This window comes from Notamacropus eugenii, chromosome 1 (assembly GCF_028372415.1).
Source record: "Notamacropus eugenii isolate mMacEug1 chromosome 1, mMacEug1.pri_v2, whole genome shotgun sequence".
Lineage (NCBI taxonomy): Eukaryota > Metazoa > Chordata > Mammalia > Diprotodontia > Macropodidae > Notamacropus > Notamacropus eugenii.
Window position 1 is genome coordinate 479,711,825 of NC_092872.1, and position 23,330 is coordinate 479,735,154.

Here is a 23,330-nt window from a genome sequence, read left to right on the forward strand (position 1 = left end):
GATGTGGAACCTCTACCTCAACACATCTAAAATTGAGTTTATGATCTTCTCCCCGCCCCAACCCTACCTCATTTCCTCGAACCTGTCCCTCCCCCTACCTTCTCTATTTCTGTTAATAGTACTATATATTCTTAGCATCTCAGGCTCATAACCTTGAAGCCATATTTCAGTCTTCCCTCCCCATCATCTCACACATATAAAGACTTGCCAAGTCCTTTACCCTAAAATATATCTTACATCCAGCCCTTCTTCTCCACTTCTACTAAAGCCATTCTACTTAGGATCATTTTTTCTTACCCAACTTGTTGTAATAGGCACTCAACTGGTCTCCCTTCCTCCAGTCTTTTCTCCAATTCTTCCTTTAGCCTGCCCAAGTAATTTTCCTAATGCACTCTTACAATTATGTTATCCCAAACAGCTCCCTCTGGGGTGTATGTGGTGTTCAGGGAGGACTAGCACCTCTGGTGTGAGGGTTTCTCATCCACCTTTAGGGTCCCCCTGTTATTCAATTTTCATCTATGGCTACTAGAAGCTTTAGCATGTGCAGCAGCCACACCTCAGTAAACTGTCTTGGCAGACAGTCTAGAGAAGGTAGGGGGTAACCCACTGGCCTCAATCTCATCAGTAAGTTAGGGGGATGGCTATCCCGAGCATGTGAAGACTTCCTCAGTGGAAAGGGCAGATAAGAACAATTTGTTCCAACAGCCATGGAGGCAGTTGAAGTTGGTGCTATGGAGTTCTTAGAGCTTGGTCAGACAGAGAAGATGCCAAAGTCATCTACTACATCCTGGGCCATCCTCCATCATCTTGACTTTGCACTGGAATTCAATGACTCTAGAAAAAAGAATGAGGCTGACAACTTTGTGCAACTCTGCCTCACTTAAATCCAATTCATGGGCAAGTCAAGACATTCTTCATGATGTCATTGGCCCTCTTCAAAAATGAAGGACCTTTTGACCTACCAAAGAAAGTGTAAGCGCCTGAATTTCATTCAGGTCCTTCAAGGTCAACCATAATCTGGCTCCAGCCTACCTATGTAACTGTCTTATACCCTTTTGGTATGCTATTAGCAGCATTTATTAAACACTTACTATGTGCTTAAGGTAATTAAGTGGCACCGTGGATACAGTGCCAGGGTCAGGAAGACTTGAGTTCAAATCTGGCCTCAGATACTTACTTACAAGGTGTGACCTCGGGCAGGTCACTTAACCCTATTTCCTTATCTGTAAAATAATCTGGAGAAGGAAATGACAAACCACTGCAGTATCTTTGCCAAGAAAACCCCCAACAGGGTCACAAAGAGTAGCATAAGACTCAACAACAACATGTCAGTCACTGTGCTAAGGACTAGGGATACAAATAAAGACAAAAACACTATCCTTGACATTAAGGAACTTCTATGCTAATGGGAGTGACAACATGAAAATAACAAGGGACCTACAAGATAAACTTTGTGTTGCTGGCCTGACTCTTTTCCCTACCCCTTCCTTGTTCTCATTTTCCCTCTCTCATCCTTTTCATAATTCTTTTCATTTCAGGGCTTCAGTCAAACAAAATCACCTCACGTAGCCCCTGCCAACCCATCAAAAGTCAACAAGGGATCAACATGAGGCCATGGAAACAGGATCAATGGAAGAAGCAACTGAAAAACAGATTTCTGGGTCTGCCACCACCTCCCCAAGCCTCAGACCTTGGGACTGGGTAAGTCCCTTTCCAGAAATCCACATGCCTCTCTAATTTTCTTCTTTCCCACCTCCCAGAGCTGGGCAAGAAAGTCAAAGTTTAACGGTACTTGGAGCCAGATGCTACAGAGAAAGAGTGACTTGAAGTATGGGGCTTCTACCGAACCTACTCTGTTCCCATTCCTCTCCACTCTCTACTAGCCAGTGGCCTGGATTTAACTTCCCCTCCAACCCTACTTCCTGCACCATGTCCCACAAATCCCATGAAGGAGAATCTGGTTATAGTATTCCTTGAAGTAGAAAAAAGACTTGCAGAAAACAAGGGGGAGACTCTTTTTGGAGGGCAGAGAGTAGCTGTGGCCTGAACCTTCCCACACTGCTCAGAAGCCAAGCCTTCTAGGGAATGGGTCCTCAACTGTGGGAGATATTTCCACATCCTGGCTCTCTCCTAATGTGAAGAATTTAGAACAAGGTATCCTTAAAATATAAGGATGTTAGACATTCTTCCTTGAATTTTAAATTTAGCATAGGGTAGTGAAAAAAAAGCACTGGATTTGGAGCCTGTGATTTGAGTTCAAATGGGACCTCTGATATTTGTTGCCAGTGTGACCTTAATTAAGTCACCTGACCTCACTGGGCTTCAATTTCCTCATCTGTAAAATAAGGAGTTGGACTAGATAATGCCTAATATTCCCTTCTAGCTCTAAATACTGTGATCTTTTGCCTGCAGTAGCATCTGGGCTGCTGTTTTTCTTTAAAAGGGCAATAGTATTGATCATAAAATCTATAAAAATTATTGACTATTACAGAAGAAAACTCAGTTCAATTAAATCTAACAAGCACTTAATAAAGACCTTACTACTGTGTGTGTCAGGTACTTCACTGGGAGCTGGGGGATCCATAAAAAGTGAAAAGAGACCCTGTCCTCAAGGAATTTATATTCTAGTAGGGGAAATGGGTACATGGATAAATATAAAACATATACAGAGTAAATACAAAATGATTTGAAGGGAGGGATTCAACATTTGGGAAAAGCAGAAAGGGCTTTAGTAGAAGGAAGTACTTGAGCTGAGGCTTTAAGGAAGCTAAGGATGCCATGAGGCAGAAAATGAGGAGAGTCAGCCTTCCAGGAAGGTGAATCAGCACATCCAAAGGCCTGGTGGTAGGAGATAGGAATCTTACACATAGCAGACAACAAGCAGGGCAGTTTGGATGGAACTAAGTGTGTAGGAAGAGGAGTAATGTTAAAAAAAAAAAAAAAGAAGATTATTATGAGGGGCTTTAGATGCAAAATAAAGGAATAACATGGTTAATGGAACCATCTTGAGCAGGGGAGCAACATGATTAAAACTGTACTTTTTAAAATTTTAAATATTTTATTTTTTCCAATTTCATGTAAAAACAATTTTAAACATTTTAAAAAAAATTTTGAGTTCAAAATTCTCTCCTTCCCTCCCCTCCTCCTTTATGGAGAAGGCTAGCAATCTGATATAGCTATATATGGATTGTTCAGGGCTGCTTTCCACCTTTGGTGTCTATTTGCCACCCAATTCTCACCTGTGGCTCCAAGAAGCTGTTACTTACTCAGTGGCCACACCCTAGTAAACCTTTTCAGCAGCCAGGCTAGATCAGGTTGAGGGTTAACAGACAGGCTACAAACCTGTTGGTGAGTTAGGGTGGTGTCTACCCCAAGCATGGGAAGACTTCCCTGGGCAAAAGTGAACAATTTGTTCCAATGGGCCAAGCTCTTAAAGCTTGGTTAGCCATCCAAGATGTCAAGGTCATCCACTACATCTGTAATCATTGCCAGTGGTCCTGCCACTGGACTCCTATCACTTTGTACAACTCTACCTTACTTAAATCCCATTTATGTTCATGTCAAAAGACATCACCTGTACATTTTTTACCATTTTCCCTACTTCAAAGTTCTGTGGTGATGGGCAAGTGAAGAAGCAGTTGATAGAGATCCACAACTCTGAACACAGGAATGAAGCATAGTTGTGTGCTTACTCTAATGCTTTTTAGTAGATGTTTTCAGCAATGTTGTCAGATACCTTCAAGAAGGACAAAAACAGCATCAAAGTCAGCTACCACACTAACAGTATATTATTTAACTTGAAAAGGCTACAAGCCATGACTAAAGTGGAGGGAGAGTTGGTATGCAACTTTTTGTTCAAAGGTGATTGTGTGCTCAGTGCAGCCTCTGAGACTGAGATGCAACAGAGTATGGATAGATTCTCTGATGCTTGTGCTAATCTTGACCTGATAGTTAACAAGAAGAAAACAGGTTCTCTACCAGCCAGCACCGCACTATCCATATGTGGAACCATCAGTTACAGCAAATGAAGAAGTTCTGAATGCTATGGATAAATTCACTCACCTTGGCAGCATACTTTCCAGGAATGTACACATAGATGATGAGGCTGACACACACATTGCTAGAGCTAGCTTAGTGTTTGGGAGGTTCTTCAGGAAAATGTAGGAAAGAAAAAGTATTAAACTGCCTATCAAACTGAAGGTCTACAGAACCCATTGTGCTGACCTCATTGTTGTATGCCTGTGAACCTGGACAGTATGCCAGCGCCATGTCAGGAAACTGAATGACTTCCATAGGAATTGCCTCAGGAAGATTCTGAAAATCATCCGGTAGGATAAGGTGCCAGACCCTGAGGTCCTTTGTCAAGCTGAACTGCCAAGCATTCAAACTCTACTACAAAAAGTGCAACCCTGAAGGACTGACCATGTCATTCGAATGCCAAATTTTTGTTTGCGTAAAAGACTTTTACAGAGAACTCACACCAGGCAAGTGCTCACATGGAGGTCAGAAGAATTAGTATAAGGAAACTCTCAAGGTCTCTCTGAAGAACTCTGGAATCCACTGTGAGGTATGGGAGGCACTGTAACAAGGACTGCCCAGCATGGCCCCTATTAAAGAAGGTGATTTGCTTTATGAGCAAAGCAGAATTACAGTAGCTGAAAAAAAAAGGTGAGATGTGCAAATTTAGAGACATCTACCCTTCAAATGTTCATATGGACTATTTGTGCCCAATCTGTGGTAGAGCCTCCCCAACTCATATTGGTCTGATCAGCCACATTCAGAGACACTGCACCTTGTCCCTAACATAGTGATGTCATTTTGGTCCGATAAACACAAATGACAACAATCAATCAATTTGATATAGATTATACATGTGTGGTTGTGCAAAATATATTTCTTTTTTTTCAAAACATATTTCTATATTAATCATGTTGTGAAAGAAAACGAACCAAAAAAAGAAAGAAAGAAAAGTAAAAGCTTTAAAAAAGTATGCTCTCTGATCCAACCATTCTGGAGAACAATTTGGACCTATGTCCAAAGGGCTATAAAAATGTGCATACCGTTTGATCCAGAAATATCACTGCTACAGCTTTATCCCAAAGAGATCATAACAATGGGAAAAGGACCCGCATGTACAGAAATATTTATAGCAGCTGTCTTTGTGGTGGCCAAGAACTGGAAATTGAGGGGATGCCCATCAGCTGGGGAATGGCTGAACAAGTTGTGGTATATGAATGTAATGGAATACTATTGTGCCATAAGAAATGATGAACAGGTGGACTTCAGAAAAACCTGGGAAGACTTATATGAACTGATGCTGACTGAAGTGAGCAGAGCCAGGAGAACGTTATACATGGTAACAGCCACAGTGTGAGAGGACTGTTTTTGATAGACTTAGCCCTTCACAGCAATACAAGGACCTAAAACATTTACAAAGGACTGTCAAGGCAAAATGCCATCCACATCCAGAGAAAGAACTATGGAATCAGAACACAAAATGAAGCAGACTATTTTTTCCTTTGTTATGTTTTGTTTTTCTCATGGTTTCTCCCATTCATTTTAATCCTTCTATGCAACATGACTAATGTGAAAATGTGTTTAATAGGAATGCATGTGTAGAACCCATATAAGATTGTTTGCCATCTTGGGGAGGGAGAAGGGAGGAAGGAGGAGAAAATTTGGAACTTATTGAAGTGATTGTTGAAAACTGAAAACAAATAAATTAATAAATTTGGGAGAAAAGTATGCTTTGATCTACCTTCAGACTCCATCAGTTCTTTCTTTGAAGGTGAATAGAATTTTTCATCATAAATCCTTTGGAATTGTCTTGGATCATTGTATTGCTGAGAAGAGCTAAGTCATTCATAGTTGGTCATTATATAATATTCATGTTGCTATGTATACTGTTCTCCTATGGTTAGAAATGTACTTTATCCTTTTGGCAACTGTGTGTATAATGCATTGAAATGGGGAGAGACTGGAGGCAGAGAGGCTAATTAGGAAACTATTACAGTAGACTAGGTGAGAGTTAATGAGGGCTGAAGTGGGGAGGTGGCTGGTGAGTCAAAAGGAGACATATTCAAGACATATTGAGGAGATAGAATTGACAACAGTTGACAGTGGATTGTTTAGGGAGGGAGAGGGAAGAAGGAATGATCCAGGATGACTCCAAGGTTTCCAAATAGTTTGATTAGGACAGCTGTGGTTGAAACAGAAGTAGGGAAATTAAGAAGTTTGAAGGGGAAGATAAACTTGGAGACAATTTAATCCAATCTTTTTTTTTTTCCAGATAAGAAAGCTGAGGCTGATAGAAGGGGGCTGGACTGTTGTAGTACAAAGAGCCCTGGTCTTGGGTACAGAAGATCTGAGTTCAAATTCTAGCTCTTCCACTTGATGTCAACTTGGGTGAGTTTCCCCATCTGAGAAATGAGGATAAGACTTGTACTACCTAGCTCACAGGCTTGTGATTAAAATCCATTTGCATATTTAAAAAGCATCCTATATCAGTGTGAGGTGTCAGTGTTAGTGCCCAAAGTCATATACAGTGAGTCTAGGACAGAGCCAGGGCTAGAAGAATCAAGACTTTCTAACTTTTCAATGTGCCACACCAAAGCTACTGCTAAGGCACCAATCCAATTCAATCCAAAGTATTCATTAAACACCTACTATGTGCTAGGCACTGGAAATATCAAAACAAAGTGATGAACAATCTTTGCCCTCAGGTTGCTTACATTCTACAAGGAAATACAACAAATAAAAATAAGCATATTTAATTATTATTCAAGGAGAGAAAAAAACTGACAACTTAAGGGACCTGTTGATGTTGGCAACAGCTATGCATTCAAGGAAGCCAGGAATTCTAATAATAGTTGGCAGTGAGGAAGGAGGGCATTCCAGGAATGAGGGACAGTTTTGTGCAATGGAATAAAGTAGAAGGTAGAAGAGAACGCCAAGTCTGGGGATCAGCAAATTACTCAGTTTGGCTGCAATTCAGAGTGTAAAGGGGAGTAAATGTGAAATAAGTCAAGAAAGGTGTAAGCTGGAGCCAGACTATAAAGGACTTTAAATGCTAACTGAGGGGCTTCTAGAGGTAAATAGGGAGCCATTGCAGGTTATTGAACAGGAGAATTATATTGTTAAACTTGTGCCCTAGGAAGATTATTTTCTGTCCACACAGAGGATGTATTGTAGAGAAGAGAGACTGGAGGGCAGGAATTCAATCAGCAAGTTGCTACACTAGTTCAGGGTGAAGTTAGGATATCCTGAACTAGAGTGGTGGCCTCATAAAGAGAATGGGTATGAGGACGGCAGTGATGGCCACAGATATGCTTGGAGTATATTCAGGCCCAGCCAGAGGAAGCAGAAGCCTGGATACCAGACCCATTGTCTAGGAAGCTTGTGGTGATGATGATGATAAGAGTGACATCAATCCATCAACAAATGTTCACTAAATGTCTACAATATATAAAGCACTTTGTAAGGTTTTGGGGGAAGATCCACAGCTTAATAGACTCAGTCTTTGCCCCCAGTAGGTTTAATCCAAGTAGGGTGATAAAACACAGATAACCAGAACACACAATACTACAAGATCAATATATTAGATAGTGATAGGGACAAGACTTGTGATTTTATAGGTGTAGGGTTACAAAATAAAGTGCTAAATAATAAAGGTCTGTGAAGGAAGGTCGCTACCAACTGAGTCTATCCATCAAAGAAGGCTTCCTGGAGGAGGTGTTCGAGATTTAAAGAATGGAAGGCTATTCCATGGAGGCATGAGAAGCAGACATAGATCACCATTCAGTTCAGTTTGATCGGAGTGAAGAATGAGTATACAAGACTTGCATGAGCCATATCTGTCTAGAGGCTGCTCGATACAGTTAGGCATGGTGAACAGAGTGCTGGATTTGGAGTAGAAAGGCCTGGAATTCAAATACTGCCTGGGTCTCCTACTAACTGTAGGATTCTTTAAATCTACTTTATTTCTCTGAGCCTCAATTTCCTTATCTGTAAACTGGGCAGAATAGTAATACCTACCTCGCAGAGTTATTATGGGGAGTAAGAGAATAGATGGACAGTTTAGCTATTATGATTAATAATATTATTATAATTTATATATTATGTATAGTATAATTATGTAATTATATACACTAACATACAATATATCTTTAACATATAATTATCAATAATATATTATAATATTGTTAATACTATTATTATTGTAAAGGTAACCAGGAGGGTTTGGAATATAAGACCAAAAAGACCCGCAGGCTTTGAATTTTCCTTGGTAGACACTGAAGACTATTTAGTAGAAAAATGCCATAACCAGATCCATGCATAAGAAAGATCCTTCTGTCATGGAGAGGGGAGGGGTTGACAAATAGAAGCAGGATGACCTGTTAGAACAATAGATTTGGAAGAGAACTTAGAGCTCATTGAGTCCAAGCTCCTCATTTTCCAGCTGAGGACAAGAGAGCTCAGGTGGTGCCTAAAGGTGTACTTACACCTACTGGCAAGTATCTGAGGTGGGATTTAAACCTAAAACTCCCCGGATTCCCTCCTCCAGCAGTCAGCCCCCTGCCCTACGGTGCCTCACAAAACTAATGCAACAACCCAGGCTGGGCCCATCCATCCAGGACCCATGGAGCGAGGAGGGGCAGGAGTGAGGAGGAAGAAGAATTAACAGGGGACCTGGTGAATGTGTGAAAGGGAAGCAAGAAGGAAGAACCGAAGGTGACTCCAAAGTTATAAATACGGAAGATCAGGAGTAAGGAAGAGTAGGTTTGGGGGAAAGACAAAGTTTGGTTTTGCACTCTTGCAGTTTGCCTACTGGTACTTCTCCTCGGCGGAGATGCTGGCCTGCAGCTCAGAAGAGCCACCAGGGCAGGCAGAGGGCAGCTAGTCCCGTGGACGTGGCTGTCCGTCTGAGCACTACCGACTCTGGTGAAGAAGCCCTGGAGCGATAAAAGGTCAGATTAACACTTGCTAACGCTCAAGCCCCTTCCCCACTCCTCCAGCCTCCCTCCGCGGCCACTTCCCCCATGTCCCACTCTTTCCCAGACCCTCCTGCTAATGTGAATCCTCAGAATGGTGGGGGCTCCTCCGTCTCCTCCAGGGGCAAGCCCCATTTCCTGGCCTCCTTCCACCTCATTATGGGAGGAAGGAGAATGTGGGAACCCTGGAGTTGCCAAATTCCACTCTCTCATTTCCTGCCTTTTTAGTCTGTAACCAGGAGATGGCGCGGAGGGAGGGCTGAGTAAGAGGGGTTCTGGGGAATCCTGGCAAAGTTGGCTGGAGGATCCCCGCGCTGCCTCGCCGAGCCCCAGAAGAACCAGCAGCTGACACTTTCCTTTTCCATGGGATCAGAATTAAGTTGATCTCAGCGTCTCCCTCCGTAAAACGAGAGGGGTTGAGCTAGCTGTGCTCTAAAGTTCTCCCTCACGCCCTGTCCCCAGTTCGGATGTTCTCTGGTCCAACGGCTCTGGGACCAATGCCTGAGAATCCCCCTTCCACACCCGCTCCGCACCTCCCCATCAGATCATGTCCTGGGTCCCCGCCAGAGCCAGCGTCTGCAGGCTGGAGGCTGGGGGAGCCGAGGGAGCGGGGGGGGGGGGGGGGGGGTCTGGAGGGACCGCCCCGGGAGCCACATCCCCTAGACCAGCTCTGCCACGCCCCAAGGTCAAGGCCGGGGGGCGGGGCCTCCTGAGCTCCTTTACCGGCCGGAACCCGGCCTCCTCGGAGGTTCAGGTTCTCTGGGACGTTTAGGTCCCAAGACAGGCAGGTGATGCTTTGAGGTCCACAGATTTGGAGGTGGGAGTGGCTGGGAAATGCATTCCCTCTAGACCAGTCTCCTCAGCCCCAGGGCTAGCCCCTCCCCTCCAGACGCTCCTCCCCTGGTCCCGCCCCTGGCCTCCCCCTGGCTTCCAGCAGCGATCCCCCCTCTCTCCTCCCTCTGGTCAGCCCCCTGCCTGGCTCGGCTCCGCGAGCCCTGGGGGCCGACGCCGCTCCTCTGCCTGTTTTGCCATGCGCCCGCCGCCCTCTGCTCTCCTACTCCTGCTGCTCCTGCTGCTGGGGGGCAGGCCCTCCTGGGGGTCCTCTGAGCCCCCGCTTCCCGCCGTGGTCATCGCTGTGCTGGCCCGCAACGCCGGATACTCCCTGCCGCACTATCTCGGGGCTCTGGAGCGGCTGGACTATCCCCGGGCCCGTCTTGCCCTCTGGTGAGAGACCCCAGGGTGCCTCCCTGCCCCCAGCTCACAGTGGCCCTCCTTTCGCTCTCCCCCATAACCTGTTTTCCCAGGATACTGCCCATGTGGGGGGACCATCTCTCTGCCCCCCAACCCCAGTCGCGGACGTTCCTCAGATTCAGGGCTCCCTGCCATCCCCCCAGTTGGAATTGTTCCCTTGAACCCTGGACCTCAGCTGAAGGTTGGCCTCTCCACCCTCTTCTTGGCCTCTCTCCCGCTTTCTGGGAATTTTTCTCCTTCAGCTTCATCCCTTTCCTTTCTCCCTCACTTTCCTGGCTTTCCCTACCTCTCCATTACCCTTTTCTTTTATGCCCACCCATACCCACTCCTTTCTCCAGTCCTTCTTCTCTTTTCCCTAACAAGCATCTCCATTCTCTTTCTCATTGCAACCTTATTTGTTCTCTCAGAACCTGTGGTTTGATCTGGCAGATGGAGGGTGTATAGCTGACTGCTTGCTCAGTGTCTGTCCTTTCCCAGCTGAACTCGGTTAGACTTGTGGAGGAGAAGCAGGGGGATATGCTCAAGCTGCTGGCATCTTCAGCCCTAAAAAGATCCTATCCCCTTTCCCTCTGAGGTCCAGACAACTTTGGTGGAGAATTTCACCCCTTTTTCACAAGGTCTCTTAGAATCTGGAATCTAATCAAGTCAGATGCCAGTCCACTATACCTTCAATTCTCATACACCTTTCCCTTTTGGGAATGGCAGGATATTCTAGCCCTCCTCTCAAAGACCTGGGTAAAAGGGAAGGGAATCAAAGGATTAATGGTATCCCAGTTGGGTTTGGTCAGTTTCTCAGCCTCCCCTATAGGATATTTTCTGTCCTGGACCCTGAAGCAGGCTGGGGGGGGGGCAGCAGAGGACACACCCCGGAGCCCAGAGGTCCCCCACCCCCTTCTATGGAAACCGGTGAAGGGACCAGACCTGGTAGGGAGAGTTGGTTGGATTAGACAGGGTGGAATGACTGACTCCCCCCTTCAGCCCTTGGCTGGTGAGGGGTGGTGTGGGCTGGTGACCAAGTGAGGTCTCCCACAATTCCCACAATTTTGGGCGCAGAGGATTGGTCCCCACCCCTAGCTGGGAATGACACGTTTGCTCTCATCTCTCAGCTCTTTAAAGGGACAGGAACATTTGAAACTGGGAGTTTTGTTTAAATTTGCTCCCATCATCCCCAATTGAGGGAAGCTAAAGCCTCCCCTAACTCTGATGGTACCTTTGACTTCATACAGGGCTTCTCTTGTTCATTGCTCCAAACTACTTTGTCCTTCATCACAGTGAGTTTGTGACCCAAGGTCAATGGAAGTGGTCACTCTCCCCTACATTATAGATCTGGAGACTGCGGCCCAGACGGCCTGGACAAGTGAAGTCATTTGTTGAAGGTTACCACTAAACAGGGATAGAGTCCTGATCAGAGCCCAGCCTCTGTTTCACAGCCCAAGAATCTCTCACTTTCCTCCCAACTCCCACTCCTTGAATTTTTGGAAATCTTTCACTAAGCATGAGGTCAACTTAAATTCTTTTCTCATTAACCAAGGAAAGCAATACTGTCCCTTTTGTAGTAGATAGGGAAACTGAGTCCCAGAAAGGGAAAGTGATTTTCCCATGATTACTTGTGTGTGTGTGCATGTATTTTTGTCCTTCATTGCCAAAGAAGACCATGCCATCCAAGAAATAATGACATTTATTGCACTTGACTTTGTTTTGAGTGAGGGAGGGCTGTGCAGGCCACCAGCCTCACTTCTCCTCCAGAGCCATCTGAATCCAGTGACTAGATATTCATCAGGATGACTGGAGATGACCCAGGATGAGGCAATTGAGGTTAAATGACTTGCCCAAGGTCACACAGCTAGTGAGTGTCAAGTGTCTGAGGTGATATTTGAACTCAGGTCCTCCTGACTCCTGCACTGGTGCTTTATCCACTGCACTACTTAGCTACCATGATTACTTATTAAGTTTGTGAAGGAGCTGACACTCAGGTCCACACTCTGGTTTCTTTTCACAATATCTCTGGATGGAGGCAGTATTTTACATGGGAGAGAGTTAAGGATTTGGACTTAGATGAGTGGGGTCAGATCTAGGCTTTGCCATTTAACATCTGTATAATTGGGGCAAGTCAATAATCCTCTCTGAGCTCAGTTTCCTCATCTGCAAAATAAGGATTCTATATATGTGTTTACTCTTTCCTCTATATACACAATTTAGTTTCCTCAGAAGGCCTAACCTCAGAGCCATAACTTGTAATTTTTGTGCCCAGGACAGATAACATGAAACTGACTTTCAAGTGAGGAGAGTTGAAGAGAGGAATGACATAGAGGCTCTGAAGGCATCATGAAACAGCTGCTGAGGAGGCCACTCTGGGGATGGAGTTAGGGCCAAGCCAGCTAGCTTAAGGGCACCTCTAGTGAGGCAAGTCCTCATCTTCTGGCTTCCTATTTTATTTTTAATTTTATATCACATTTCCCCATATAGGGTTTCCTGAAAGTCTTAGTTCAGATTTAAGCTATTAGGGATTAAGTTATGAAAGCTTAAACCTGCACTAAGAATTTTGGAAAACCCTCTACATACTTCCTTCCAGAAAGCTAAACCATATAATAAAAAAGAAAAGTTTACCAAAATGAACCAAAATTTTACAAAAGCTTGATCTTATATGCAGTGTTCCACATCTGTAACCCCCCACCTCTACAAGCCAGGGGAGGATGTACCTGTTTCTAGCTCCTCTTCATGACAAAACTTGGTTGTTATAAATTTACAGCTTTCAGTTCTGATCGCTGTGTTATTCTTTCTACATACATTGTTTTCCTGTTTCAGCTTACTTTACTTTATGCATAGCTTTTCATGTTCACTAATTATTTTACTGCAGCTAGGTGGCCCAATGGATAGAAGACCAGGCCTGGAGTCAGGAGGATCTGAGTTCAAATCCAGCCTCAGACACTTCCTCACTGTGTGTTCTGGGGCAAATCACTACCTCAATTTACCTCAGTTTCCTCATCTGTAAAATGAGCTGGAGAAGAAAATGATGAACCACTGCAGTATCTTTGCTAAGAAAACCCAAAGTGGAGTCACAGAGAGTTGGACTTGACTGAAAAACAACAATTATTTTACTAACTATGTGATAAGCTAAATTTTTTCAATGCTGCTGAAGGAATGAAAGTTTCGTCAGTGCCTTTGGACAAAGTGAATCTAGCCCCACCTTTGTTAGGGCTCTTCTGAGCTACCCTCACCTTAAGGATGGTTAGCACTCAGGTGGGATGTAACTGGACAGGTCTGGTATGGGTTGGGGGATTCAGTCCTCAATGGAGGAGTTTGGGTTGCTGTCTAGACTCTTCCACTAAGCCAACTCTAAACCTGTGCCCATGTCACAGATGACTTAGTCTTGCCCCTTCCTCATGGTTGCTCTGACCACAGGTGTGCCACAGACCATAATGTGGACAATACAACTGAGATTCTTCAGGAGTGGCTGGCTGCTGTGGGCAAGGACTATGCAGAAGTGGTATGGAGACCAGAAGGTGAGCCAAGGTGCGCAGGGTTGGGGATCGAGGATTCAGTTCAAATGAATTGAATTCAACAAACACTCATTAAGCGCCTACTATGTATATGTAAGCACTATGATAGGCCAGGAATACAAACACAAAATTGAAACTGCTGTACCTGTCCTCAAGTAGCTTACACTTTACCCTGTTGGCCTCAGTTCCTCATCTGTAAAATAAGCTGGAGAAAGAAATGGCAAATGACTCTAGTATTTCTGCTAAGAAAACCCCAAATGGTGTTAACAACAACCACCAGTTGTTAAGGAGAGGTAGTGTTGAGTATAATCTATTTATCCCAGAAGGCAGATGGTTTAGGGTGGTAGGGGACTGGATTTAAGCATCTAGGGACCATGTGTTTTACCTAACTTTTTATCTTACCAGGCCTTTAGCACAAGGCTTTTTCATATGTCAGGCACTGTTTGATGAATGAATGATCTTTCCTCCAAACCCTGAATCGGCATATGGAAGGACATGACTGGGTCCACTGAATTTATTTATATTAAACTACCAATGTTTGCTGTTGGGTAAAGTAGCATCTTACAAGGGAACTGGCATTTTAACAGAACCCCAAGTCTTAGACTAAAGGAATGGGAGACAACTCTCTTGCCCAAAGTCAGACAGTTGATCAGTGGTAAGGTTAGAACACTAGAACCCGGGTGCCTGGACTTCCAGACCAGTCACCCTAAGCCTTGGGTAAGGCCTCATCCCTCAAGGCACTGTCCTGGTTTCCGATCTTTTGCCTGATCTGATCTCTGGTATAGGTTGTACCCAGATGAAGAGAGTCCCAAACAGTGGACCAAGGAACGCCACCAGTTCCTCATGGAGCTGAAACAAGAAGCCTTGGACTTTGCACGAGCTTGGGGAGCTGACTATATCCTAGTAAGAGAACTTCACACCATCATTTATCCTGACCATTTGGCTTGTAAAATCTCATGGAGGCTACTCAGTTCCACCGGGCATATCCCTGGATCCAATCACTATATCACTTCCCCAGATCATATCAAAAACCCCAAGACAGAGCTTGTATCTGCTCTGAACTCCAGAGGAACTTGTAGGAATACTCCTTGCTTGACCACTGCCTAAGACTAACCTGTCTTGTTCACCCCCAGTTTGCAGACACTGACAACATCCTAACCAACAACCAAACCTTGAAGTTCCTGATTGGGGAGGGTCTGCCAGTGGTGGCCCCTATGTTGGACTCCCAGACTTATTACTCCAACTTCTGGTGTGGGATCACACCCCAGGTGAGGTCCTAGATGGGTAGAACCTAATATGTTTTTGAAACTCAGGAACAAGCAAACCTTCTAACCTGATTTGAATGGAGTTGGGGTATTGAGAGTAGAATAACTTCTTCCTAGAAAGTATCTAACCCTAATGGCAAGGGTGGAAGGTGTGAAGGTATGGTACCTGATTGGGAGTGTGGGGACAGGGTGCAGGAAGAGAAGGGCTTAGTGACTCTCCAACAGTCCTGGTCCTTTGCTCCACGTCAGGGCTATTACCGGCGTACATCAGATTACTTCCCTACCAAGAATCGACAGCGTCAGGGTTGTTTCCAAGTGCCCATGGTACATTCTACCTTTCTGCTGGCTCTTCAAGGCAAGGGAGTTGACCAACTGGCTTTCTATCCTCCCCATCTCAACTATACATGGCCCTTTGATGACATTATCGTCTTTGCCTATTCTTGCCAGGCTGCAGGTGAGTGGTCTCAAGTTGGGCTGGGAATCATGGAATGTTAGATCTAGAAAAGAACCTAGAACACAAAGTGTCAAACCTGGAAGGAGCCTAGAACACAGAGTATTATAAATGGGAAACCTTAGAATCCAGAGTGTTAGAACACAAAGTATTAGAACAGGGAGAGACCCTAAAACACAGAATATTAGATCTGGGAGGGATCTTAGAACACAGAATGTTAGATTTGGAAGGGGCCTTAAAACATGTATGTAAGAATGTGAGAGCTGGAAGGGACTTTAGATTATAAAATATTAGAACATAGATTCATAGAATGGTGGGGCCATAAAGGAGGTAGAGTTCTTCCCTAGGAGGAAGGCAGGTAAACCAGCCCAGAATTCAATATGGGGAGGGGAGCTTTCTTCATTTTTGCTAGAGAGTGTGCCACTAGGGAAGAGACTCAGCTAAAGGGTGGACAGGGCTCAGGTGCTTTGAGATCCTTCCATCTCTACTTTGCCTCATTCCTCCAGGTGTCTCGGTCCATGTCTGCAACCAGCATCGTTTTGGGTACATGAATGTTCCGGTCAAATCACATCAGGGGCTAGAGGATGAGAAAGTCAACTTTGTCCATCTGATCTTGGAGGCCCTGGGTAAGTAAGCGTTGGGCTATGGCAGCACCTTCTTTTCCTTAGGAAGCTTCAGTGACAATGCCTTTCTTCTCCATGTATAGCTACGCTTTGTCTTTCCTCTCTGCTTCCCCTCCCCCTTCCCTGGATTTCAGTTCTAGCCCTTCCTTAGTCTCCATATACTCTTGCCCTTGTTATAGGACCCAGGACTATAGGGTAGTAGTTCCAAAAATAGAAGGGATCCCAGGGGTCGCCTTGTCTAAGCCCCCCATTTTATAGATCAAGAAACCGAGGCTCAGAGAGGTTCAATTACTTGTCCGTGGTAGCTGGCCCTCCACATGTAGCTGTACCATACTACGTCACACCTTGTAATACAGTGTTTCAAAACACTACTCTCCTTTCACTCCTGTAGCTCCAAAGCCCTTAGCCAAGCAGCCAGTGCTACTCGGTGGCTTAGCAAGCTCCTCAGGCTGTCAGAACTGGAAGAGCCTTAGAAGTCCTCCATGCCACCCCCTCATTTTATAGTTGGGTAAAGTGAGACCCAGACAGAGGAAGTGATGCTCTGAAGGCCACATAGTTAACTTAATGGCAGAGCCAGAACCAAAGCCCAGACTTAACTGTTGTCCAATCCTGAATTCTTTCTGCGATGGAAGATAAGATAATGGGTCCCTAGCTTTCCCTTGAATTCTTTCCTCCCAGTGCCTAAGTTTTCCTGGGTCCCTGAAGAGGCCCCCAGTTTGAGACCCTTACTTTGCAGCTAACTTGCTGTGTAACATGAATCGAGTCACTTCCCCAGCTATGAAATAATAGAGTTGGATTAGATGATCTTTAAGATCCCTTCTCATTTTAATATAATATGGTATGGGGGTTGGGAGAGAAGGGATTAAAGGGACTGAGAGCCAAAAGAAACTAAGCTAAATTCATGACCAGATTCTGGGGGTATATCTTTCCATCACAGCGGATGGCCCACCTATGCAGCCTTCAGCCCATGTGTTCCTGCCCCCCAAAAATCCCAATAAGATGGGGTTTGATGAGGTATGTATCCTAGGGATTCCAGGTCAGGGAGGGGATGGCTTTGATGAATTCCTCCCTTGATCCTCTGTATTCCTGAGTCCATTTATAGGCAGAAGTAGATTAGATTAAATTGTAAGCTTCTTAAGGGACTACCTTTTGCCCCTCTTTGTATCCCTGAATTTAGCACATAGTAGGCAATTAATAAATGTTTATTGATTGATTGATGTGGAGAAAGAGGGATTGAAGATACAGGAGAGATGATGCTCGCTAGTTCTGTTTCCTAAGGTTTTTGTCATCAGCCTAGCCCGTCGGCCTGAACGCAGAGAGCGGATGCTAAGCTCCCTGTGGGAGATGGAGATTGCTGGACGGATACTGGAAGCTGTGGATGGCAGGTGAGGACCCTGGGACCTGAGCTGGCCTGACCAGTATCCAGAAAAAGGACTATAGCTTACCTCTGAATCACTGAGGAAAGGGGAAGCAGAAAATCTGTTTCAGATGTGAGGACCTAGATTGGTGTGTGGGGAGGATATTGACTTGAAACCCAAGCCGGTCCCCTCCATATCTCCCTACAGTGCACTCAACAGCAGCACCATCAAAAGCCTGGGTGTGGATCTTCTCCCCGGCTACTATGACCCCTACTCTGGCCGCACGCTGACCAAAGGAGAGGTGGGCTGCTTCCTCAGCCACTACTCCATCTGGGAGGAGGTGAGGATATAGGAAGCCAGGGCAGGGGGGAGTGTTCATTTCAGCTCTACAGGTGCTGACTGAACGTGCAATGTCTTTTTCTCTAGTCATAGGGAGAACATCCCTAAGGGTTGTTTCTCCACCACTGCCTTGGATCTTTTACCACCCCTGACCTTCTCTAGGACCTTGTCCTAGCAGCCACATACGCTCTCCTCTCTTACATCTTCATTCTTTCTGTCTCCCTATCTGTCTACAGATAAGCCCAGGTTTCTTCAATTTCCCCAAAGCTAGCCCTTGATTTTTCTTCCCTATCCAGTTACATTCCATTTCCTCCTCCCCTTCTCCCCTTTCTTAAAAAAAAAAAATTATTTAGTTAGTTTTAGTTTTCAACACTCGCTTTTATAAGATTATGAATTCTAAAATTTGCCTCCTCCCCTCCTCCCCAGACAGCTCTGCCACTTTTCAGAGAAGTAGTCTACACTGAATGTTTCTGTGCCCTCCCTAACTGATCTAGCCCCATCCCTTGCAGTCTAGCTTCTGTCCCCATTTCTTTACTGAAACTGCTCTCTCTGAGGTCACCAACAACCTACCAATCCCCAAACTGAAAAGCCTATTTTCCAGCCTCAAGTTCCTTAGCCTCTTTTTAGTATTTCATATAGTTTACTCCACCCTTTGGATTCTTTCTCCTCAGCCACCTTCAGAGTCACCACACGGTCTTGGTTATCCTCCAATTGGTTTTTCTGTCTCCTTTAGAAAGCCTCCCCTCAGCATGTTTCCTCCACTCAACATTCTATCCTTCTTCCTCTTTGCTCTGCTGAAGGCTTCTCCTTTGCCAGTCCAATTTGTTCCTAGTTTCAGCTGCACAGAGGACTTTCAGACCTTCATTGCCAGGACTGACCTCCCTTCTGAGTTTCAGCCCTACATCTCCACACGCCCACTGAATATTCCGACTTGGATGTCCTATAAGCAGCTCCAAGCCAACCTGACTGAAACCTGCTCACTGCCTTTCCCTCTAACTGCTCCTCCTTCTGACTTGTGACCCCCCACGCCCCATTTACAATTATCCTAGGTGTTCTCCTTTCCCTCATCTCTCTTGTCCAGTCATTTCCGTCATGCCCAACTCTTGGTGACCCCATTTGGGGTTTTCTTTGCAAAGATACTAGGGTGGTTTGCCATTTTCTTCTCTGGCTCATTTTGCAGATGGGGAGTTGAGGCAAACGGGGTCAAGTGACTTGCCCAGGGACATAGCTAGAAAGTATCTAAGGTTAGATTTGAACTGACTTCAGGTCTGGCACTCTACCACTGATCCTCTTTGAGGGATGAATTAATTCCCTGCAACAGATGGTCTAGGAAATTTACCCAGGTTTTAAATATTGCCAAATGTTTCCAAATTTTATAACAAAATTTCTAGCATAAACAAGGACACAAAACAACTTACAAAACAAAACACACAAGATATTCACTCACCTTCTTTTCTGGAGAAGATCTGACTATCATGAACAGGGAGAGAGTCAATCCACAACCCCAGATTCACCCAACAGGAAGCTCACTCCTTGTGAACAAATTTTTCCACTTATGCTCCATAAAATAGGAGTGAGGTTTCTAATAAATGTCTGGGGTGTGGAGCTCCTATTTCCTATCCCACCACTGCCACCAACTTCTTATTTAACCAATAAATAAAATGCGGCCATTTTCTAAGTATAATATTTATTAATAGGTCATTCCACCTAAAGGACAGGTTAATGACATGCCTCCATTTGTGCCAAAGACTGTCTCTATAACATCGCTAAATCTGTCCCTTCCTCTCTATTCCCGCTGATGCCATCATAGTACACCTAACCATGCTATTATAATAATGTCCTAACAGCTCTTCCTGCCTCCACTCTCCCAGGCCCTCCCTACTTCCACCCTTCCACCCAGCCTTCATACCACTTCCAAAATAAATCATCCTAATAAACTGCTCTGGTTGTATCCCCTTCTGCTCAAGAATCTTCAGTGTTTCTCTTTTGCTCACTAGGCAATGTTCACTTGTCAGACATTCCAAGCCCTCCACAATCTAGCACTAGTCATCCTACCTTCCCCACTTTTCCTCCTTTTTCTCCCCACCTTCTTTAAGCACAGAGACATTCCAGCCAAGCTGGACCGATCTCAGCCTCCCAGACATCCTAGACCAGCTCCCTTCCATTTTCTTTGCTCAGGCACAAAGTCTCTTCTAGCTCTAAAGCGCATCATTGTATGGGCCTATGGACGCCTTCCTTCTTTGTCAGTCTTTACAGTTCAATTCAGAGGGTGCCTCCTTCACAAAGTTTTCCCTGAACCCTCCAGGGCAGATCAGTAATGAACTTCCTTCCCTGACCTCTCTGAAATGTGTATTATCGGAACCTGTGTACATTTCATGGTCCTCTGTTTTCAATCAACAAGCATTTCTTAGGTGTTTTCTGTGTGCTGGGCACTGTGCTGGTCATTGTGGGTACAAAGATTTAAAAAAAGAGAGAGAACAATCCCTGCCCTTGATGAGCTAATATTTTATTGGAGGAATATTGGGTGTCCCAGAGGTCTTAAAAGCACACTAAGGTTTTTGGGACACTTAGTTTCTCTACAGTTTCATGAGAGTAGGAAGCTGTCTTACCTAAACTTTGCTCTCCTGGCACAGTGCTCTGCATACAATAGATGGTTAAGAAATGCTTGACAGTGTGGGGAGAAGCACCCTTGGGACCGACACTAATAGAAAACTGCTTGGCCAGGGGTGGAGGATGGTACAAAAAAAGATTAAAACAAGTTAGGGGAGATAGAATAAATTAGGTAGAACGTGCTAAATTTATGAGAAGTAGAAATAAAGGTCTTTAAGATTTCAGGGAAGGAAGAGATTGTGTCCTATCTGGGAGAATGAGGGAACTCTTCTTATAGGAGGTGGCATTTGAATTCCGTTATTAGTCCTTGAGTAGGGGAGCCGTGATACCACAAAGGCACTGCTTTTATGGAAGTGAAGCTAGGGGTGATGAGTCTACAGGATAAACTGAGGGGGATCCTTAGGCTCTGAAGGTGGAGCCTCCCTTCTCTGTGCACACAGATGGTTACCCGGGGCCTGGAACAGGTCTTGGTGTTTGAGGACGATGTGCGCTTTGAGGCCAGCTTCAGGATGCGGCTGGAGCGGTTGATGGAAGAGGTGTCTCAGGAGCAGCTGCAGTGGGACCTCATGTAAATTATGGGGCTGGGGGCGAGGTAAGGTGGGCAGGGGCAGCACCCTTAGGACCTCTGCTGGCAGAAGACTGCTGGGGCTGAGTTGGAGTAAGTCTCTCTAAGTATCCAGGCCCCTTCCTTCCCAGGCAGCCCTCTGAGGTTGCACTAGGTAGACTGGGAAGATCTAGCCAGTGTGGAGAGCTGATGCCAGGGCCGGGAGCTTTCTGTGATGCTCTGGGTTTCTCTCTCCCACCCATCTAGTTACCTGGGGCGCAAGCAAGTGACCTGGGAGGAGGAGCCAGCTGTAGAAGGGGTGCGCCACCTTGTGGTGGCCAACTACTCCTACTGGACTCTGGCCTACACCCTGTCCCTGAGGGGGGCTCGAAAGCTACTAGAAGCGCAACCCCTGGGCAGGATGCTGCCTGTGGATGAATTCCTACCCATCATGTATGACCGGCATCCAAAGTGAGCTCAGGATCAGGGGCTGGGGTGGAGATGGAGTCAATCCTTTGCCTTCAGGCTCTACAAGCTCTAGTCTGTTGGCTTTTCCCTCCTGGGTTCAGACCAGGGGCCTCCTGACACAGGAGGGGATGCCTCACCTTGGGCTTCCCTGCCCTCTTCCCTTCAGTGAGGACTACAAGAGACACTTCTCCCCCCGGGACCTGAGAGCCTTTGCTGTGAGGCCCCTGCTCGCTTTCCCCACCCACTATGCAGGGGACGCTCAGTGGCTGAGCGACACAGAGACATCCACCATCTGGGATGACGATACTCAGGCCACTGGTTGGAGTGGCTCTCAAAAGACCATGAGGGACCCGAGGCTGGACAGGGTGGGCAGCAGTGGACATAGCCTCCATTCCACTTCTCATGATGAGCTCTAGTGCTGAGGGGTAAGCAAGCACTGGGAAGAGGGAGAAAGGGAAGTATGGAGGGATGGAGGAGGCCCCGGGGGCATTCATCCTCTGCTCATATACCCAAGTTTATCCTACCTTCTAGGGTATCAATGTTTTATATGTGACTTTTTACTTGTCTTTGTTTTACCTTCCTCTGCCTCTCTTTTTCTATATCTGTCTCTCTCTGGTTCTGTATTTCTCTTTTTTTTTCTTTTGGTTTTTTCCTCCCTCCCCCCCTTCCAATTTCTTAAGGTTTGTCTGTGGATCAATGAATGAGCCTCGACAAGCAGAAGAGACACAAGGATCTCCAGCCAGGAGCAGGACTAGCTGGAAGAAATCCTTCTAGCTTCCCTAGGTCCAGGGAGAGATCACTGCTGTTCCTTTTGGTGTTTCCTTATTGAGTCAAAACCAGGGCCATTACCACTATGATTCCCCACTCCTCTTCCCCAAACAACAGCAAACCACTCCCCTTCTCCACAAAGGTGCTAAGGCAAGGGGGCAACTACTCAGCTGCTGACTCATTTTTCCCAAAGGGTAGGTGGGAACTGAGGCCCTGAGAATCTCTCTCTCTCTCTCTCAAGGTCACAGACCTTGCGAAGGTCTCAATGATTAAGATCTTCTCAATAGTGTATATGGAAGGAGGGGGGAAACCCTAGATTTCTTGGCTGATCTGCCTAAAGCTGTCCCCTTTATTGCTCTCACCCTATCTCCATCCTGTATCCCTCTTCCTCTGAAGTCAGGGCTAAAAAAAGGAATAGGATTTGGAAATCTCCCAGGCTGAGGAAGAGGAGACAGAAAGAACAAGAACTAGAAATCCGAGGTTGGCACCTGAGCTCCCCACTACCACTGGGAAGCAGGATGAAACACTCACTGATGCCATCAGCCCCCATCAGGAGGTTATAAGCAGTAGCTAGGCTGAATGACCTCTTTGCAGCTACCTGACTGTACCTGCAGCCTGGGAAACCCTCTCCATCCCCTTTCTTTGGCACCTTCTGTAGGCTGTTGCTGATATAGGATGAGTTAGGTGCTTAGAGGACCAGTCCCAGGAAGACAGAGAAGGATCCAGCCCAGATCTGGTGTCTTGCAATAAATAAATGTTTGGTTTGCACTTCAACTTTGTCCCTGCCTCATCACGTGTGTCTGATCTTTGATTCCAAAGGAAGAGAAATGGTGATTAACTCCATTTAATAGATGGGGAAATTGAGAACCAGTGAAGTCATGGTACCCAGAGAGTTAGTAGCAAAGCTAGAATTAGACCCCAGGTATCCTAATCCTTTGTCCTTTGCCCTTTCCATATATCAAGCTATAGCAACTTGTGCAGACAAGCCTAGATTCCATATGGCCTAAGATGTGGACCTTGGCCTTGGGGAAGTTATAAACTAAAGGCTGTGTATGGGTTTCATTGCACTGGCCCAGAAACTCTCTGGCCAGCAACCCTTCCAGCAAACAGTTGCTTTTTAAAAGTTGGGGAACCATCATTTACTCATTTGGCCAAAGAGGGAG

General features: G+C 45.6%; 1 protein-coding gene across 3 annotated transcripts; it reads left to right on the top strand.

Annotated features, from left to right (window-relative positions):
• The first annotated feature begins 9,711 nt into the window (after window positions 1–9,711).
• CERCAM (cerebral endothelial cell adhesion molecule) lies at window positions 9,712–22,941 on the top strand. 3 transcript variants are annotated; one of them, XM_072632580.1, is made up of 13 exons: window positions 9,712–10,214; window positions 13,644–13,754; window positions 14,527–14,644; window positions 14,875–15,009; window positions 15,256–15,460; window positions 15,964–16,083; window positions 17,018–17,094; window positions 17,359–17,465; window positions 17,646–17,778; window positions 20,828–20,955; window positions 21,199–21,402; window positions 21,566–21,824; window positions 22,080–22,941. In XM_072632580.1, the coding sequence occupies exons 1-12, from the start codon at window positions 10,021–10,023 to the stop codon at window positions 21,813–21,815; spliced, it is 1,782 nt and encodes a 593-aa protein (XP_072488681.1). In that variant the 5' UTR covers window positions 9,712–10,020; the 3' UTR covers window positions 21,816–21,824; window positions 22,080–22,941. The 3 variants fall into 3 exon arrangements, with proteins under 3 accessions (XP_072488681.1, XP_072488682.1, XP_072488683.1); XM_072632582.1 differs by having other exon boundaries at window positions 9,950–10,214; window positions 13,644–13,744; XM_072632581.1 differs by lacking the exon at window positions 21,199–21,402.
• Window positions 22,942–23,330: the final 389 nt, after the last annotated feature.

What these genes read in the sequence shown, in the direction of transcription:
- CERCAM (XM_072632580.1), top strand. Translation starts at nt 10,021, where the DNA reads ATGCGCCCGCCGCCCTCTGCTCTCCTACTCCTGCTGCTCCTGCTGCTG. An exon ending in AGACCAGAAGGTGAGCCAAG is followed by an intron (nt 13,755 to 14,526) that starts GTGCGCAGGGTT and finishes TCTCTGGTATAG; the next exon opens with GTTGTACCCAGATGAAGAGA. An exon ending in GGTGTGGGATCACACCCCAG is followed by an intron (nt 15,010 to 15,255) that starts GTGAGGTCCTAG and finishes GCTCCACGTCAG; the next exon opens with GGCTATTACCGGCGTACATC.